This window comes from Aureococcus anophagefferens, assembly GCF_000186865.1.
Source record: "Aureococcus anophagefferens unplaced genomic scaffold AURANscaffold_6, whole genome shotgun sequence".
Taxonomy (NCBI): domain Eukaryota; class Pelagophyceae; order Pelagomonadales; family Pelagomonadaceae; genus Aureococcus; species Aureococcus anophagefferens.
In genome coordinates, this window is record NW_008705566.1 from 880,287 (window position 1) to 895,694 (window position 15,408).

At 70.0% G+C, this 15,408-nt stretch overlaps 4 protein-coding genes across 4 annotated transcripts; 2 read left to right on the top strand and 2 right to left on the bottom strand.

The window, feature by feature from the left end:
• Positions 1–1,228: 1,228 nt before the first annotated feature.
• On the top strand, positions 1,229–1,900 carry AURANDRAFT_63047 (hypothetical protein; the record flags this gene model as incomplete). Its single annotated transcript, XM_009037268.1, has 1 exon — positions 1,229–1,900. The coding sequence occupies one exon, from the start codon at positions 1,229–1,231 to the stop codon at positions 1,898–1,900; it is 672 nt and encodes a 223-aa protein (XP_009035516.1).
• A 1,765-nt stretch (positions 1,901–3,665) lies between these two features.
• Positions 3,666–6,816, bottom strand: AURANDRAFT_63048 (hypothetical protein; the record flags this gene model as incomplete). Its single annotated transcript, XM_009037633.1, has 3 exons — positions 3,666–4,592; positions 5,058–5,445; positions 5,582–6,816. The coding sequence occupies 3 exons, from the start codon at positions 6,814–6,816 to the stop codon at positions 3,666–3,668; spliced, it is 2,550 nt and encodes an 849-aa protein (XP_009035881.1).
• Positions 6,817–7,497: 681 nt separating this feature from the next.
• On the top strand, positions 7,498–11,481 carry AURANDRAFT_71305 (hypothetical protein; the record flags this gene model as incomplete). The annotated part of the gene is made up of 3 exons (XM_009037269.1): positions 7,498–8,172; positions 8,693–9,949; positions 10,477–11,481. The coding sequence occupies 3 exons, from the start codon at positions 7,498–7,500 to the stop codon at positions 11,479–11,481; spliced, it is 2,937 nt and encodes a 978-aa protein (XP_009035517.1).
• A 2,965-nt stretch (positions 11,482–14,446) lies between these two features.
• On the bottom strand, positions 14,447–15,370 carry AURANDRAFT_63050 (hypothetical protein; the record flags this gene model as incomplete). The annotated part of the gene is made up of 1 exon (XM_009037632.1): positions 14,447–15,370. The coding sequence occupies one exon, from the start codon at positions 15,368–15,370 to the stop codon at positions 14,447–14,449; it is 924 nt and encodes a 307-aa protein (XP_009035880.1).
• Positions 15,371–15,408: the final 38 nt, after the last annotated feature.

Sequence of the window (15,408 nt, forward strand, 5' to 3'; positions counted from 1 at the left end):
CCTCGGCGAACTTGGAAGCGAAGGCCTCGAGCTTCGCGGAGCGCAGAACGGCGGCGAGCGCGTCGTCCGCGGGCGGCCGCGCGGCCGCCTTCGTCGGCGAGTGGACGCGGTTCCACGTCGCGTCCTCGGAGTCGACCGAGTCCGAGTCCGCCGCCTCCGCCGCGGGCGCGTCCGCGGTCGCGAGCGACGCCTCCATGGACCGCTCGAGCGCCGCGAACTCGAGCGTCGGCCCGAGCGCCGCCAGCGCGGCCCCGCAGTCGGCCTTGACCCCCGGCTCGGCGCCGCGGTCCAAAACGACGGCCTCGAGGGCGCCGCGGCCGCCCGCCGCGGCGAAGGGCACCGCGAACGCGCCGTCGCCGCAATGCGCGAGCGCGAGCAGCCCCGCGCAGCAGCGGAACAGCTTGGGCGCCTCGTCGTCGTCGTCGTCGTCGGCGTCGCCCGCGAGGAGGCGCCGGAGCACCTCGGGCCACTGCGCCGCGGCGCCCCGCGACGGCGCGGCGAGGAACCACGCCGCGTCGGCGATCGACAGCGACCGGTCCCGGAGCGCGCGGCGCAGCGCGGCCAGCGGCGGCGCGAAGATGGTCCGCCGCAGGGCGCCGCACCGCGAGCTCGCCACGTTATAGTCGGGCAGCGCCGCCATGATCTGGTGCTCCATGGCGAGCATGCGCGCGACCAAGGCCTTGTCGCGGCCGAGCGCCGGCGACACCGAGTCCGCGTCGAGCCAGCCGGGCCGCTCCTTGGGCTCCGTCGCCGCCTCGAGCGTCACGGGCCCGGCGTCGAGGTCGAAGGCGTCGTCGGTCGGCTCGTGGACGAGGTGCGACGACATCCCCGTTTTAGTGCTTGTGGCAAATTTGCGGCTCCGCCGGTTGTTGCGGCCGTGGCAGCGCGCGGTGGCTCTGCGTGTGGCGGCGCGTGAATCCGCGGCTGTGGCAGCGCGCGAGTCCGGTTCTGCGGGTTGCGTCTTCAGCGGTCGCGGATCTGAACGGCGCGACGCTGCGGGTGAGGCAGCTAGCGAACTGCTGCGCCGCGCCGCTCGATTCCGGCTCGATGGCGTCAACATCGATGCTAATAGAGTGATGGGCTGGGCGTTTCCGGCTGCCCCGACCTGCGCGTTCGAGGCTCGAGTCCAGCGCGACCCTCCGGCGTAAACCTCCATTGCTGATTCCTTGGCTGTGGTTGGCTGCTAGCTTTTGTGCATCGCTGCCGAGGGCTGCCCACTCATGCAGCAATGATGGATGTGCTGCGCCTCGTGTGGTGGTTGCTGCGTTCGGTCCTGTACACGGTCGCCTACACCTTGCTGTGCATCGCATTCGTCCTCGGCGGCGCCGCGCTGGTGCATTTTGGCGCGAAATGGACGGACAGCCTCGCCGACGCCGCCGCGCGGAAACGCTGGAAGCGCCGCCTCGACGAGGCCGCCCGCGAGCTGGCGCCGTACATCGACGACGCGAAGACGCGCGCCAAGGTGCTGAAGAAGGCCTTCGCGGTGCCGAAGCTCGTCGACCACTACGCCGTCCCGTCGACGTTCGAGGAGGCTCCGCCGGTCATTTACCCGCGAGTCCTCCGCGGCGCGCTGCGCTACCTCGTCTCGCTCGGCCACTCGCGAGCTGTGGTTGGTGAGATGGTCGTGCGCGCTCCGGCGATCCTCCGCATGAAGGCGCGCCCCAACCCCGTCGTCGACCCGCTCCGCGAGCGCGGCCCCGCCGCGGTGAGCCGCGTGCTCGGCCGCCTCAAGGGCACCATGCCGGGGTCGACCAGGCGGGGCGAGCTCCTGCGGCGCGCCGTCGCGAAGGACGCCCGGCTCCTCGTGAGATACGAGTTCGACTGCTGGGGCGCGTGCCAGGGCCGCTGCGGCTCCTGCTGGCGCCACGCGCACGTGCCCGTCGACGTCGACGACTGGTAACGTGCTTCTCGTTGACGAACCTAGGCGAGGTGGTTCGCGGCTCGAACTCGAGGCAGCCCCCAGAACTGCATCATGCACTGTAATTTGAACTTTGGAATTGCCACAACGAGATGGCTTGCTAGCTCAGGCATAGACAATGGCCTCCTACTACGACTTCCACGGCGGCGACGACGACGATGTGGACCTCGATTTCGACGAGTCCATGCCGCTGTGCAGCCGCTTCCAGGGCATCGTCTTCGACAAGGACGGCACGCTGCTCGACTTCGCCGAGACCTGGGACCCGGCGATCTTCGCGGCCATCCGCAAGGCCGCCGTCGGGGACCTCGCGCGGCAGCAGGCCATCGCCGACGAGCTCGGCTACGACCTGCGGCACCGCAAGTGCCGGCCCGGCGCCGCGGCCGTCCACGAGTCGAACGCGAGGCTCGCCGCGCGGCTCGACGCGCACACGTACGGCCAGGGCCGCGCCCTCGTCGACGCCATGGCCGACGGCGCCTGCGAGCGGGCGGCGCTGGCGCCCCGCGCGGGGGAGCTGCTCGGGTACCTCCGCGAGGCGGGCCTGCCGCTGGCCGTGGCGACGAACGACGAGGAGCGGCCGACGAAGCGCCAGCTCGATACTGTGTGGAATTCAAATCTTCAACTCGACTTCAATGTGAGTATATGCGACCGTTTCGACGCGAGGCTTTCGGCTGTGCTTCGAGAACTCGACGAGAGCGATCGATTCGTCCAAAAATCAGCCGAATCGACTTCGATTTGACCGAGCTAGAGAATTCTGAAGTTTGGTCAGGACCACCCAAACCAGTGGTTGAATTCGGCACAGGCTCGATAGGCTGGGCCTCACGTCGGCCTTCGCGACGGTCGTCGCCGCGGACTCCGGCTTCGGCGCCAAGCCCGGGCCGTCCATGCTCTTCCGCGCCGCGGGGGCCCTCGGGGCGCCGCCGAACCGGTGCGCGATGGTCGGCGACTCCGCGAGCGACCTCCTCGCCGCGCGGAACGCGGGCTTCGCGGCGGCGATCCTCGTGGGGCCCTACGCCGCGGCCAAGGACCTCGCGGGCCAGGCGGACTACTGGATCTTCGACCTCATGGGGCTCCTCAGCCCCGCGGCGCGGGCGCGGCCCGAGGTCGTGCTCGCCGCGGGGCCGCCGCCCGAGGCGCCCAAGGGCGTCGAGGCGACGGCCGCGAACCTCGACGCGGCCCTCGACGGCGACGGCGGCGGCGGCGGCGGCGCGCCGGCGCCGGCGCCGAAGAAGCCGAACCGCCTGGAGATCGAGGGCTTCGACGTGCCCCTGACCGCGCGCACGAAGTCGCGCATGGACGCGCTCGAGGCCTGGGAGCGCGAGCAGCGCGCCGAGAAGTCGCTGAGCGTGCCGACGCTGTCGACGGAGTCGCGGCCGGGGACGGCGAGCGGCGCGCCGCGGTGTCCCCGCGGCTCCGAGGGACTTTGGGCGGGGAAACCGCGAACCGTCGGCGTACGTAGGCGTCTCGCGGCCCACGTCCCTCGCGTCCATGCGCACGGTGCCGCGGCCGGGGACCGCGTCGTCGCGCGGCGCGCCCCTGCCGCGGCCGGGCGCGTCGTCGGGCACGCCCCTGCCGCGGCCGGGGACCGCGGAGCTCCGACGGCCGGGCACCGCGCCGGCGACGTCGCCCATCCAGCGAGGCGGCGGTCGGCGCGGGCCGAAGTAACTCTTCTTTTAGACATGCGTGAGTGCGGCGAGCAAAAAGCGGGCCGAACTTTGAAGTAACTCTTTTTAGGAAGTGGCTCGCAAAATCAGAGCCCCGTGGCGAGGACGACGCAGCCGCCCGGGAGCTCCGTGTACCAGCGGTGGACGTGCTCCGGGCCGACGAAGGGCATCGTGAGGAGCTGCGGCGCCGCGGAGCCCGTCTCGAGCAGGAGCCGGCTCTCGCGCGCCGAGAGCGCGTGGCGCGGCGAGCCGGTCTCGACGAAGGGCACGCGGAGCTCGACGGCGCGCTCGAGGAAGTCGCCCTCGTAGTAGCAGTCCGGCACGGCGACGCGGACGATGGCCGCGGCCCAGGTGAGGACGCCGAGCGTCTCAACGCCCGGGCGCCGCCGCGCGTCGCGCCGCTCGTGGCCGCGCGCGAAGATCTCGGCGAAGAGGATCTCGCAGGGCCGCGGCGCGACGCGCCCCGCCTCGTCGACGCACGCCAGCCAGGTCACGGCGATGCGCGCCGGGTCGAAGCACACGGCCTCCGCGCCGACGTTCTGCACGAGCACGCGCAGGTCGATCGCGGGCGCGCTGCTCCCCTGGCCCGATGCGCCGACCGTGCGGCAGTCCGCCGTGTGCGCCACCGTCGCCCAGGCCGCCGCCGACCCCACCCTCCTGCGCGCCACAATCTTCGCGTGACGGGGGGTGAGCCACGTCCGCGGCGCGAACTGCCGCCGCGCGAGCTCCCGGTACGCGCGCGCCCACGTCGCCGCGCCGCACTGGCGCACGGAGACGGCGCTCGCCGCGCGCGTCAGGCCCCGCCGCTGGCCGAGCCAGCGCCGGTCGAACCAGCGCGCGCGCACGACGCTCTCCCAGGCCTGCTCGTCCGCGTGCGCCGCGAGGCACCGGCCGCAGGTCTGGCTCAGCCGCGCGAGGTCGAAGCCGTCGACGTGCTCGATGATGAGGTGCGCGAGGTCGTCGGGGAGCCACAGGAGCGTCGCCGGGTTCATCTCCATTGCGCGGATCTTCAGCTGTCTTCCATGCGCTGGCGGCCGTCCGTCCCTCGAATAGTCTGATTTTGGGTTAACCACAGTGTTGCAGGTAACTTGCAGTGTTGAAGCTCGCAATGGGCGCCAAAATCGGCGCCTAAGGACACTAACGCTGGCGCTTTGATCGATTCTATTCGTCCTTTGCATGGCTGAGGAGCTGGGCAGCGTCGTAGCGTTAAAATACGCGCCGTTTCTGCTGCCGCAGCAACCAAATGCAGTGAGGCTGCCCCAAACCACGGTTGCACGTCTTGCGAAACCGCCAGCGCCCAAGGCCACCCGGCCCGCCTACACGCACTTCTTCGCGCTGCGCGTGGCGCCGGACTTCCTCGGCGCCGCGGCCGAGGCCGTGCAAGCGGAGGTCGTCGCCGCGTGTCCCGAGCTCCGGAGTTGCCTCATCAAGCGCCAGAAGCTGCACCTCACGCTGGGCCTGCTGGCCCTGCCGCTCACGGAGGCCGGCGCCGACGGCGCCGCGGCGGAGCTCGACGCGGCCGTGGCCGCGCTGCGCGCGGCGGCCGCCGCCGCGGGCGCCGACCGCGTGCCCGTCCGGTTCGGCGGCCTCGGCGCCTTCGGCTCTAACGTGCTCTTCGCGCGCTGCGACGACGCGTCCGGCGGCGCGCTGGCGGCCGTCGCGGCGGCGGCCGGGGCCGCGCTGACGGCCGCGGGCCACGCGGGGCAGCCCGACTTCGCCCCGCACGTGACGCTCGCGAAGACGTCCAAGTGGCGGCCGAGGAGGGGCGCGAAGCCAAAGCCGAAGCGCCCGAAGATCGACCGCGCGATCTGGGCGCCCCTCGACGCGCCGCTGGCCGCGGAGGTGTACTCTTTCGAAGCGCTGGACCTGTTGCGCATGCTCGGCGACGACGGCGACGGCGGCTACCCCGTCGTCGCGTCCGCGCGTCTAAGCTAGGGTGGCCGGGTACCGCAGCGCCCCCCGCCGAGCGCTCGAAAGGTCGCACTTACGACGGACCCCTCACTTCTTGCCCTTCTTGCCCTTCTTGCCCTTCTTCTTCTTCGCGGCCTCCTCCTTGGCCTTTTTCTCCTCGCGGGCGACGCGCTCGGCCTCGGCCTTGACGCGCTCCTCCTCGCGCCGTTTCTCGCGCTCCGCGTCCGCCTCGGCCATGCGCTCCGCCGCGCGGAGGTCCTTCTGCGCGTCCATCCACTCCTCGAGCTCGCGCGCCTTCTGCTCCTCGTCGGCGATGGCCTGGCGCCCGGCGGCCTCCTTGCGGAGCTGCTCCTGGAAGGCGTGGTTCTGGAGCGCGATGGCCCGCGTCTCCTTCTTGTTCGCGTCGACCTTGTCGGCGATGCGCCGCTTGTCCGCGACCAAGACGCCGTTGTTGCCCACGTCCAGGTTGATGATCGACGAGTTCAGGTGCAGCGCCTTGGCGAGCTCGGCGCCCGCCGTCGTCCCCAGGTCGCAGCGCCACAGGTTGAGCAGCGTCAGCGACGCGTTCGACGAGAGCGCCTGCGCCAGAGCCACGACGCCCGTCTGGTCCGTCGACTCGTTCGTCAGCGGGTTCGACTCCAGACTCAGGGTCTTGAGGGTGCCATTGGTATGAAGCGCCTCGCCGAAGGCGTGGCACGCGCGCGGGCCGAGCCGGTTCTCGTTGAGCTCGAGCTTCACCAGCGCCGCGTTCCGCTTGAGCATGCGGCCGATCTGCGCGCCGGCGAAGTCGGAGAGGTCGTTGCGGCTCAGGTCCAGGGACGTCAGCGACTTGTTGTTCCACATGGCCTTGGCCAACGCCCTCGCGGTGACGGAGTTGACGCCGATGCGCGCGGACGGCCGCGTCTGATCGCTCCGCACGACGGACAGCCAGGCCTCGATCTGGGGGTCGTTGGCGACGGCGTCCTGCTCCTCCCGCAGCTGCTTTTCCAGCTGGAGCCGCTTCTTCTGGAGCTGGGCCTTCATGCGGCTCCGCTGCCGCTGCTCGCGCCGCTCCTCCTTGATCTTCTCGAGCTCCTTGAAGTGCTCCTGGTCGAAGTACTTCTGGAGCTCCTTCGCGTCGTCGTTGAAGAAGCCCTTCGGGTGCAGGTGGCGCCGCTCCATCTCCGTCACCAAATCCTCCATCTTCATGAGGAAGGCGTCCATGGGCTTGAGGTCCGCCAAATCGATGCTGTCCTCGCGCTCGCGCCCGTTCTCGTCCCCGTCGTCGGCGTCCTCGAGCACGTCGCCGGCGTCGAGGTCCTCCTCCGTGAAATCCTCGCCCATCATCGTCTCGTGCGTCGCGCGCCGGCGCGGCGCGGCGCGACGACGCTGCGGCGGTCGATGGGCCCGCGCTCGTTACGGGCAGCGCTAGGATTGCCGGCGGCAGCGTTGGCCTCAACCATGATGATGCCGTGCTCTCATACACTCATGCGTCCCGCAAGCATGCGTGCATGTGCGCGGCGCATGCGTCCTGTGAGCATGCGTCAAAGACCGCGCCGCGCCGTCGCCGCAGCGCTGCTGCTGCTGCGACAGACCGCGGCGTGGACCGCTCCTAACCGCAACCAGCGCGTCGCGCCGCTCCGCCTCAATTTCATCGAACACCTCCTGGGCAAAGCGGAGCAGCAGACCACCGCCGCGGACGACTCGCCGGCGACGCTCGGCCTCGTCGAGGCGTTTCTGGTCGACGCGTCGCCAGCGTCGCGGAAAGCCTACGAAACCTTTCTCGCGCGGCCGGACCGCCCGTCCGTCGACGAGTACCTCGAGGGCGACTGCGCCGGCGACGAGCGCCTGCGTCTGGAATGGCGCGCGTTCACGAACGTCTGGCGCGCGCGCGTCGTGTCCGGGTCCGCGGCCGCGGCCTGGGCGCAGCAGGACGCCTTCGAGGAGTTCGGGGACGTGTACCAGCTGCTGCCGACCGCCGAGCCGCTCGCGGAGACCGTGCGGGGCGCCGGCCGCGGCAACGTCGCCATGCTCGAAAAGGCCGTCGACGCGACGAAAACGTCGGCGCTGCGGCCCCTCGTGTTGGCGACGCGCGACGCGGGCGACGGCGGCTTCGGCAACATCCTCGGCCCGCGCGACGACACCGCGGCGGACGACCGGCAGACGCGCTGGGACGTCTTCCTCGATCCCGAGGACGCGACCGTCGCGGCGGTCGTTGGCGAATTATTGAACGGACCCGTCGGCGACGCCTTCGAGGAGCTCTGCGGCGGTCTGGACGCGCCGCTGCGGGAATGCGCGGCGATCGTCGCGGAGCCCGGCGCGGCGCCGCAACCGGTGCACGCCGACACGCAGTGGACCGACGAGCCCGTGCTGTTCACCTGCTTTGTGGCCTTGCAGGACATCCCCCCGGAGCTCGGGCCGACGCGGTTTTTACCGGGCACGGCGACAAGGGAAAAGCACGACGCGATGGACGCGGCGCTCGTCGATCCCGTGAGCCCGGAGCGCGCGATCACGTCGTACTGCGCCGGGCAGCCGAGTTTGCTGGCGCTGTTGGAGGAGGGCGACGCGTCGTTGTACGATTCGCGGCTGCACCACGCGGGCGGGCCCTGTTTCGAGGCGACCCGGTGCTTGTTCTACGTGTCCTTCGGCCACGCCGCGAACGAGAACTACCCCGAACCGCCGCAGCGGAGCTTGGGGAAGGCGGTAGCGGCGCGGGGGCTGACGCTGGGGGATCTTAAGGAGAGACGGTAGCGGGGGCATTGTCGAAACGTTCGCCGGGGGTCTTTTGGGCCGCCACGCAAGGCCCACGCCTCCCAGGATTTATGTTGACTTCGCGAGCTCGATCTCCACGTCCTCGCACTGACCTACGACCAACCCAAGGTTCGTCGCTGCCCCATTCCGACCCGCCAGAACCCGCGCCACCCGCCCGCACCCTCCCCGCGGCACCTCCCATGGCCCTGCTTCGCAATTTTGCAAGAAAAGACGGGCGTCGACGCCCGGACTTTGCGCGGCCGGTCCGCGAGTGGATCCAAGCTCGCCGACAGCCATTGCCAATGAAACCCTGCCCCATCCTCCCCGCCGCACCTCCCCGCACGCCCCGCGACCTCCCCGGACGCGCTACCACCGTCGCTGCGCAACCCGCGCTCCCGATCCCGCGGCCCGCGCGCGCGACGCCCGACCTTGAACCCCGAGACGTCCGACCGACCGCGCCCCCCAATCGCAGATGAAGCTCGCCATCCTCGCCCTCGCCCTCTCCGTGGCCGACGCCTTCGTGGCGCCCGGCGCCGCCCGCGCCGGCCGCATGGTCGAGCTCGACGCCAAGAAGTCCGTCGCCGACATGTCGGAGGCGGACCTCAAGGGCAAGAAGGTGCTCATCCGCTGCGACCTCAACGTGCCGCTCAAGGACGGCGTCATCGGCGACGACACGCGCATCCGCGCGTCCGTGCCCACGGTCAAGTACCTCCTCGAGAAGGGCGCGTCCGTCGCCATGTGCTCGCACCTCGGCCGCCCCAAGGACGGCCCCGAGGACAAGTTCTCGCTCGGCCCCGTGTCGGCGCGCATGGCCGAGTGCCTCGGCAAGGACGTGAAGATGGCCCCCGACTGCATCGGCGACGAGGTCGCCGCCATGGTCGGCTCCCTCGGCGAGGGCGAGGCCATGCTCCTCGAGAACACGCGCTTCTACAAGGAGGAGGAGAAGAACGAGGCGGCCTTCGTCGAGAAGCTCGCGGCGCCCTTCGACCTCTTCGTCAACGACGCCTTCGGCACGGCCCACCGCGCGCACGCGTCCACCGAGGGCGTGACCAAGTTCCTCTCGCCCTCCGTGTCGGGCTACCTCCTCGCCAAGGAGCTCAAGTACCTCGCGGGCGCCGTCGACGAGCCCGTGCGCCCCCTTGCCGCCATCGTCGGCGGCTCCAAGGTGTCCTCGAAGATCACGGTCCTCGAGTCCCTCATCAACAAGTGCGACAAGGTCATCATCGGCGGCGGCATGACCTTCACGTTCCTCAAGGCCATGGGCAAGCCCGTTGGCTCGTCCCTCGTCGAGGACGACTTCCTCGACACGGCCAAGGCCGCCATGAAGCTCGCGGAGGAGAAGGGCTGCGAGCTCATCTTCCCCTCGGAGATCCTCGTCGCCGACAAGTTCGACGCCGAGGCCAACACGCAGGTCGTCGACCAGGACTCCATCCCCGACGGCTGGATGGGCCTCGACAACGGCCCCAAGGCGACGAAGGAGATCCAGGAGAAGCTCGCGGACTGCAAGACCGTCATCTGGAACGGCCCCATGGGCGTCTTCGAGATCGACGCGTTCGCCAAGGGCACGTTCGCCATCTGCGACACGCTCGCGGAGCTCACGGAGAAGGGCTGCGTCACCATCATCGGCGGCGGCGACTCCGTCGCGGCCGTCGAGAAGGCGGGCCTCGCGGACAAGATGTCCCACATCTCCACGGGCGGCGGCGCGTCGCTCGAGCTCCTCGAGGGCAAGGTCCTCCCCGGCGTCGCCGCGCTCGACGAGGCCTAAGCGGCCCCGCCGAGCCGCGGAACGTCGCCCCGACTCGCCAAAGTCCCGGGGACGCTCTCCCCCCCGCGCCCCTCGGGCGCCCGGCGCTCCGCCGGGCTACCGGGATAACCGCCATCACCAAGTAACCACCGATGTCTGCTGCCTTTTTTTTTGGCGGCGGCGGCGCGGCTTGCGACGAGACTCGGCCACAATTCCCCCCCCTCTGCCGAGAGCCTCCGTCGCGGCACCTGTCGCGACGGACGGCGCAGGCGCTCGCCGCGGCTCGCGCGGCCGGCTGATCGGCCTTCACCATTGACCTTCTCCCGCAAACGATGGAGAGCGTCGGCATGAGCTTCGACTCAGGAGCGCCAACAACAACGCTCTGCTGACGAAAAAAAACCATGTCGCTGCCCTCGTCGAGCATGATGGACGCGCTGACGAGCCTCTGGAGCGTCGACTTCGACCTCACGCACAGCGTCGTGGCGTTGAAGTTGGCCCGCGCCGCCTTCCAGCAGCCGAACGCGCCGCGGCCCGTCGACGCGACTGCCGAGGCGTCGGCGACGGCCTTCGCGGCGGAGGCGGCGACGGGCCGCCTCTTTCCCCGATTCAGCGCCGAGGTCGCCGCCAAGATCCTCGGCTTCGTCGGCTGGCGCGGCCTCTTCCGCCTCGAGCGGACGGGCCGGCGCGGCGCGCGCTGGGCCGCCGCCGGCTACGCCTTCGCCGTGCCCGGCCTGCGCGCGGCCGCGGGCGTCGCGCCGCGCGCCGCGGTCCGGGCGGCGCTCGCGGTCCGCGCCGACCACGCGCTCCGCCGCTTCGCGGGCGACGGCGTCGTCTGCGACTTCCCGCGGCTCGAGGACATGTCGCGCGAGAGCGGGTCGCTCTGGCGGAACCTGCTGTCGCGCCTGCGCTACGTGGCCTGCGCCGCGCGGACCGCGCCGGCCGCGCCGGCGCTCTTCGTCGTCGAGATCCTCGCGCAGGACTGGCGCGACAGCCCCGCGGACCCGGACCACGTCGTCGCGTCGTCGGCGGCGCGCGTGCTCGGGGCCTGGGCCACGGACGCGTTTGATGACGACAAGTCCTTCATCGCCGGCACGCCGGGGGCCTACTACTGGGGCCGGCTCCACGTCGCGACGGACGGCTGCGCGCCCGTGTCGCGGAGCGCGTTGTGGGGCTCGTACCTCGACCTCTTCGCGCGGGTCTGGGCCTGGTCGCCCTGCGGCGCCGTCGCCGTCGTCGCCGTCCGCCGCCTCGGCCTCCCGGGCGGCCCCGCGTCCCGCGACGCGTTCGTGCCCATGCACCCGCTCCCGGACGCGGACCGCCCGCCCGACGACGCCGAGTGGCCCGTCGTCGCGCACGTGGCCTCCACCTTCGCCGACGACGGCGACGCCATGCGCGTCGCGTCCCTGACCTTCGCCTTCACGGGCTGCCGGCGCGGCGGCGCCGACGACCAGGCCTTCCTCGGGGACAAGCTCGCCAGGGTCGCCATCTGGACGCCCGCGTTCGCGGGGGGGTCGTAACGATGGGTTCTTTTTACTTGCTATCGCGCGGATCAAGTCGCCGGCTCTTCGACTTCGTGCGCCAGATTGAAGAATGGAGTGGCGGCTCGACGCGCGAGCTCGCAAGCACGCGCAGCTGGCGCCCCGTCCACGCCAGCGGAAGGCCGGTAGAGCCGTAGCCTGATGCGGGGAGTGGATAGCGCAGTCTGGACTTCGCGCTCTATTTCGGAGAGAGGGCGGCCAAATACTTCCAGCGACCCAAAGCAGCAAATAATGTCACCGACGTTGAGAGGGATGGACTCGGGGGCCCGAGAGACACGCAGTGCATACCCAGGGGCGCTCTTCGTAATCCATGCGAAATTGATGGACAGGATGTTAATCTGAGCCATTTCCGAATGCCCAAGGGTCACTGCATAGAAAGAGCCGGGCGGCGCGCGGCCTCGTAGCTCGTCGACGACGACTTCCTCCGACTTGGACTCGTCGTCGCGATTCGTGCGCCAGAATGAGAGCACGTGCCAAAATACCTCATCCGGGAGCGCACGGGGAGCGGGCTTGAACTTTGAAGGCGGCACAGGAAAGAGACGCTCGAATATCAACGACTCCGCGCTGATTGTCCGGAGTTTGACGGCCGGCGGGGCCGCGCGGCCGCGCGCGCAGAGCGCTCGCAGAGATACGAGTGCTAGTCGCGGCGCTCGGAGGTATCGGCGCCAGGACCCTGCGGCACTGATTTTAGCGAGCCAGTCGGCGATGTGGTCAGCTTTGCCGGCGCGCGCGTTAGCCACAACATCGAGAAAGGGTGTAAGGCGCGGACTTGCTGAATTCGAAACCGGCTGCTGTAAAAAAAGTTCCGCGCCGTGGATGACCAAGAAGCGCACGAGCTCGAACTTGTCCGGAGATTTGTCTGGAAATATGGCTGACAGGAGCGGTGTACAACCGTCCTGGTCTCGAGCATTGATGTCAGCGCCCGCGCGTTCGACTAGCATAGCAACCATGCGAAGGTCACCCAAGTGCGCGGAGTAGTGTAGCGGAGTTAACCCGCTTTCGTCGACCGCCTCTACGTCGGCGCCGTTTGCCAAGAGCAGGTTCACCATAGCGCGCCGATCTCCATCGGGAGTAAAGGCAAGTGGGTCGACGGCGGCGTGCAGAAGAGTACCGCGTGCCTTAAACAGTTCCGGGTGGTCGTCGTCGGGGGATAGCCTATCTCCGTACGGGAAGCTTTCATTGAGGTCACGAGCGTCTGACGTGAGCCATGCGCGAACCGTGTCCACGTCTCCGTCGACAACCGCCTCTAAAATGTGTTGTGGTGGACCCAGGGTCATCTCGATCTCGAGAATCACCTCGTGCGGGCGCGCAACGTTGATTGGGGGTCGATGCGGATACTGTTTGGTCTGAAGACCAACGCGAAGGAGGGTAGAAATCGGCGGCGCGCTCGCCTGCCGAGGCGTCTGCCGCGAGGAGGCTCGCCAGGAAACGCCACAAGACCCAGACGATGCGTTGCCGCGTTTCGATCCTCTGGTGCGTCGCGGTCGGGTGGGTTCCGGCCTCGATCCTCGCCCAGTTCGACTTCGATGGGATCCCCGAAAGCTTCGCTCCAACAATAACTTTTGCCCCGACGCCCTCGCCGACGAAAGCGCCCACCGCATCACCGACAACATCGCCGCCGTCGCTCTCCCCGACGAACCCCCCCACGCTTCCCCCGACCCTCTCCGCCTCCGACGCCCCGGCGGCCGCGGGCGCGACGCGGAAGCCCACGCCCACGCCGACGGAACGGCCGACGCCGACGGACGCGCCGACGCCGACGAAGCCGCCGACGGACGCGGGCGGTTACGACAAAAGAAGCAGCTACAACGTGCCGCTCTGGTTCGAATTCGCCGCGGCCATCGGCTTCGCCCTCCTCGTCTGCGTGCCCTGCACGGCCTGCTTCGTCCACGTCTGCGTGTATCGGAAGAAGTTTCCCGACTTTGGCGCGATGGGCGCGACGCCGTGGTACGACGACCGCCGCGGCCAGACCTACGGCGTCATCCTCTTCTGCACCATCGTCAACTTCATCGCGCTCTTCGCCGCGCTCATGGCCGGCGACGACGACCCGGAGGTCGTCAAAGACTTCAACCTCGCCGTCATCCAGGCTAGCAGCGGCGAGATCCGCGTCGGCGCGGCCGCGGCGTCCCGCGTTGTTTCGAGCGATAGGCACGGAAACGGCAATCGCAGGCCTCAACGGCTTCGTCCACAAAAAACCGGGGGGCGAGGGCGACTTCTACGCCTGGGACGAGTCGCTCCCGAACGAGGAGACGACGTTCTACGACTACCCGTGGCTCGCAGGGCAGCAAAAGGGTGATTCAACGTCGCTTCAACGTGAGTGTTCCGCGCGCGCGCGTTTCGGAAACAGCACCTACGCTTCGAGAGCGCTCCGAGAGATGATCGCTCGTCCAAAAATCAGCCGAAACGAGCGGAAAACGACCGAGATAGGAGCCTTTGAAGTTGGGAATTTCGCACCCTTTTGCTGCCCAGGTGGCTCGAGTCCTGCAAGCGCAACGGGACGGCGACCTACGGCCTGCTCATCCCCATCATCCTCGTCAAGATCCTCGCGGCCTTCGTCGTCTACCGGCGGGCCTACGCGGAGCACGACACGTGGCGCGCCAAGGTCGCGGGCGTCGCCGTCGAGGCCGGCTGCTTCGTCGCGCTCCTCGGGATCACGATCGAGTTCTACGCGACGTGCTGGCGCGCGCTGCCGAACCGCGGCAAACGCATGGTCTTCCCCGGCCAGCCCAATGAGGACAAGGTCCAGGAAGTCTGGGTCAACGTCGCGAGCGTCGGCATCTGCCTCGCGGGCCTCATGAGCCTCGTCATGTCCTACCTCCACTTCCGGACGCCCTGCTGGAACAGCGAGCTCCCCGAGTACGGCCGCGACTAATCATCTCTTCCCGACGCGACGCTTTTGCCTGAGTCCGAGTCGGACTAGTAACCCGGCCGACGTCCCGGCCGCAAGTTAGTCCCCTTCGGGGAGGAGCTCGTCGGGCCACCACGCGGGCACGAAGGGGCTCGCCTTGAGCTCCGTGCCCTCGACGTCGACGTCGAGGATGTCCCCCGAGAGGGCAAAATCGAGCTTGAGCATGGCGACGGCCACCGTCGACGCGCCGTCGACGGCGACGACCTCGCCGACGGCCTTGCCCGCCGCGAGGAGCTTCGCGCCCGCCGCGGGGAGCGCGCCCACGATGGGCGCGTCGGGCACGGGCTCCGCGGGCGGCAGCGCGCGCGCGGCGTTGTGGAGCACGGCGGACGCGGCGTCCTGGAGCGCGACCGGCATGAGCCGCCGCCGGACCTCGCCGCGGAACTTGGCGCGCGCCGTGAGCTCCTGGCCGAGGTAGCAGCCCTTGTCGAAGGCGACGTACCGGAGCGCGTCGAGGTTGCAGTTCAGGGGGATCCTGCCGACGACTTCGGCGCCCTCGGCGACGCCCAGCGCGAGGCGCCGCGCCGCGTAAGCGCCCGCGGGCTCGCCCGGCGCCGCGCCCGCGGCCGCGACGCAGCGCCCGCCGAGGAGCGCCGTCCGCGGGTCCGCGCCGCCGGCGACGACGTCGCCCGCGGCGACGGCCGCCGCCGCCGCGTCGGGCGACGCGAACGTCGCGACCGCGAGGTCGTCGCGCGCCTTGAGCTTCACGTCGGACCGCAGCTTGTACATCTTGAGGTGCCGCAGGAGCGCCTTCGCCGCCGACGCCGGGCAGTCGACGAGGATGTCCTCGGCGCCGTCGCGCCAGAGCACGGCGTCGGCGAGCACGCGGCCCTTGGTGTTGAGGAAGGCCGCGGCGAGGCCGGGGGTCGCCGACTCCATCCACGCCGTGACGTTGTTCGTCGTCAGGCTGTGGATGAGCTTCGCCGCGTCGCCGCCGCGCACGGACAGCACGGCGCGGTGCATCGTTGCGCGTCGAGTGCGACAACTACGCGCGACAACGA